This window comes from Bison bison, unplaced genomic scaffold (genome assembly GCF_000754665.1).
Source record: "Bison bison bison isolate TAMUID 2011002044 unplaced genomic scaffold, Bison_UMD1.0 scf7180017855001, whole genome shotgun sequence".
NCBI lineage: Eukaryota > Metazoa > Chordata > Mammalia > Artiodactyla > Bovidae > Bison > Bison bison.
In genome coordinates, this window is record NW_011485574.1 from 1 (window position 1) to 2864 (window position 2864).

The 2864-nt window shown below is 50.6% G+C and overlaps 1 protein-coding gene across 1 annotated transcript; it reads left to right on the top strand.

The window, feature by feature from the left end:
• The first annotated feature begins 1123 nt into the window (after nt 1-1123).
• Nucleotides 1124-2285, top strand: LOC105001509 (butyrophilin-like protein 1). The gene is made up of 4 exons (XM_010857823.1): nt 1124-1487; nt 1603-1803; nt 2074-2094; nt 2226-2285. Exons 1-4 carry the CDS (start codon nt 1124-1126, stop codon nt 2258-2260), a joined length of 621 nt encoding a protein of 206 aa, XP_010856125.1. The 3' UTR covers nt 2261-2285.
• The last annotated feature ends 579 nt before the right edge of the window (nt 2286-2864 follow it).

Below are 2864 nucleotides of genomic sequence, written 5' to 3' on the forward strand. Positions count from 1 at the left end.
AAATTTTCCTGGTAATTGAGCTGACCACATATGTTAGCTAATTGGTTTAAGCCAGAGGAAAAACAAATGCTTATGTTTTTATGACAGGAGGTATATTTACACCTTGTAGCTTGGTGATGGCTGAAGCTGGGCTCCTACCCTCCGACAGGGAAGGGGAAAGTGGGGTGCTGTTTCTCTTGAACTTTATATTTACGGATGGCTCCTAGGTCCAGTGAAAGACATTCCTGGGTCAAAATTCTTATCTAGTTCTCAAAAAGGATTTATATACATTTAAAACTGGGGAGAAAATACATACAATTACAGATTTTCTCAAGTAAATATTCTAAGAAAAACAAGGGAAGGGGAATCTCTGCCCTTATTTTCAACAGGGAGAATGAAGCCTGTTATTTTTAATTCATATTTGTCATTACAGTCAGCTGAGGAGGTCACATAAGAACCTTTGCTGGGTCTGTTCATGTGGGTTTGTTCAACTGGCTATTGATTGATCTAGGAAAGTTTCAGCAGGAAAGGCTGCACTATAGTAAACATGTCCTCCCCCTGGTGGAGAGCAGCCCAACGACACAAGGACTTTACAACCTGGTCACGTGACCTAATCTTTTATTGGCTAGTTGAGTCACAGGACTGGCCCAGAGGCAGAGCGTGGAGGCACCAAAAACTGTGGCAGACAGGGAGCTGGATATAAAGAGGAGTGAAGAGTTGGTAATATTTTTATGCAGAATCCATCACGGATGGAGCCAAATCACATATTCAGTTCTAGAATTATGAGTTGGAAGTATATGTGAGGAATTTGGGTAGAGGGAAACCTGTGGATAAAAGGAAGGGAGGTTCAGGACACAGGGTTGTTCGATGACTTAATTTTGGTGGTGATTTACAAAGAGAGGCAGTGGGTGTGGAAGTAGATACCCCGGGAGAGAGTGTGAGGTGAGGAGAGTCAAGGATAAGGGTGGACCTGGGACCACATTCTTCCCCCTGTTTACAAGGCATCAACCTTTCCAACTGCATAGCTGGGGAGAAGGGACTTAGCTCTCTGAGCCCATGGTCCCCGTGCTTTTTCCTTCTGTTCCCTGAGACAGGGCCACCTCCTTGTTCCCTGTGGGAGCAGGCTGTCCCCAGAGCCCCCAGAATGCCAAGTGCAGGGCGCCCCCTGGAGTTGTGCACACATAGGCACTGCTGGGTCCCTGGGCTCTACATCTTGCCTCCCGCAGGTGTGGGCTCTGCCCCTCAGGTGCGCATCACAGGGCCTGAGGAAGATGGGGTCCGCGTGGTGTGCACGGCCTCGGGGTGGTTCCCGAAGCCCCAGGTGCAGTGGAGAGACCTCAGTGGAGAGAAGTTCCTGGCATTCTCTGAGGCCCACACCCAGGATGCTGAAGGGCTGTTCAGCGTGGAGGCAGCTCTGGTGGTGAGAGACAGCTCTGTGGGGAACATGACCTGCTCCATCCTCAACCCTGTCCTGGGCCAGGAGAAGGCCATGGCCATTTTCATCCCAGGTCAGAGGTGCTCCTGGCTTCCAGTGGGGCTAGAGGAGGGGGCCGGGTGTTCCTGGGTGTTCCGGGCTGGGCTGTCCTGGGCGGGGCCCTGATGGGGTGTCTGGCTGGGCCACAGAGCCCTTCTTCCCCCAGGCCTCTCCCTGGAAGGTGGCTTTCTCGGTGAGCCTGACTGTGCTGGTGATCTTGCTCCTTGGGGCTGGATGTTACACCAAGAGACAACATTCCATGAAGATGCAGGTGAGGGGAGAAAAGGAGACTCTGTGCCAGACTAGCGAGCAGGACCGTCAGACAAAGGAGGAAGTGCTGAAGGACGCAGGTAAGGCAGGACAGGGGTCAAGGCTGGTGAATGTGGCAGCTGGTGCTGAGAGGGATGCGCTGACCACAGGGCCTGAGTCCAGGGCTCTGGGGAAATCCCAGTCCAGAGCAGGTGACTGGGGAGACCTGGGTGGACAGCTGGAGCTGGGGAGGCTCCAATGGGTCTGCAGTTGGAATGTCTTCGCCAGGGGTTACACACAGAGAGGTGGTATTTGTGAATCTTTTTCTTAGGGAGTGGAGTTCATGCTTTTTTGTTTTCACTCTCTTTCAGCTAAACTTCAGGAAGAACTAGGTAAGCTCTACTTTTCCTCTTGAGCTCTCTGCATGCCCTCCACAGGAGACATTCTGGTTCTTAGCATGTCTCACTGGTTCAGACATTTCTGGTTCTTAGAAAACACCTGTTTTCTTGTGTTTTGCTTTCAGAGAGGAGGAAATCTGCTTACCTGGCTGGTGAGTGACTCTCCAGATGTCCTTGGGTCTGTCTTACCTGTGCCAAGGTGTTCTTTTCCTTGTTTGTGTCTAGACATGTGGACCCCCTTTTGTGGGGTGGAAGTGGAGGCTGGGGGAGGCAGAACCCAGCTCCTAGGCCCCTCGCAGACCTGGGCTGGCAGGAAGCTTGGGTCTGATGGTGACCTTAGAATTTCTCACGCACCCTGGGTCTTATTCTAACCCTGATCAACCCGGAAATTACCGATAGCTTCGTAGCCTGAATGCATCTGGTTTTTGATCAGTACCTGAGGGCCACATGCCCTGAGATTTCACAGAAGGAGCTACACAAACAAATGGTGATTAACTTTGTGTGTGGCCTCCTTCCTCTATCCCAGCACACCATCCAGGGAGAGTCTCTTCTCTCCAGTTCCTCAAGATGATGATCAGAAAGTGATTGAGGGCTGATTGATACCTGGGCTGACGATGCATCGAAAAGTCATGGGCTGCCCAGAAAAATGACATGTATATCTAGAATGATTTCCTCTGGGAATGCTTGGCCAGTTTTACCTTGGAGTTGGCCTTGTATCTATGTTCTTTTAAAATTCCTGCTTCATGTCAATTTTTCATATATAT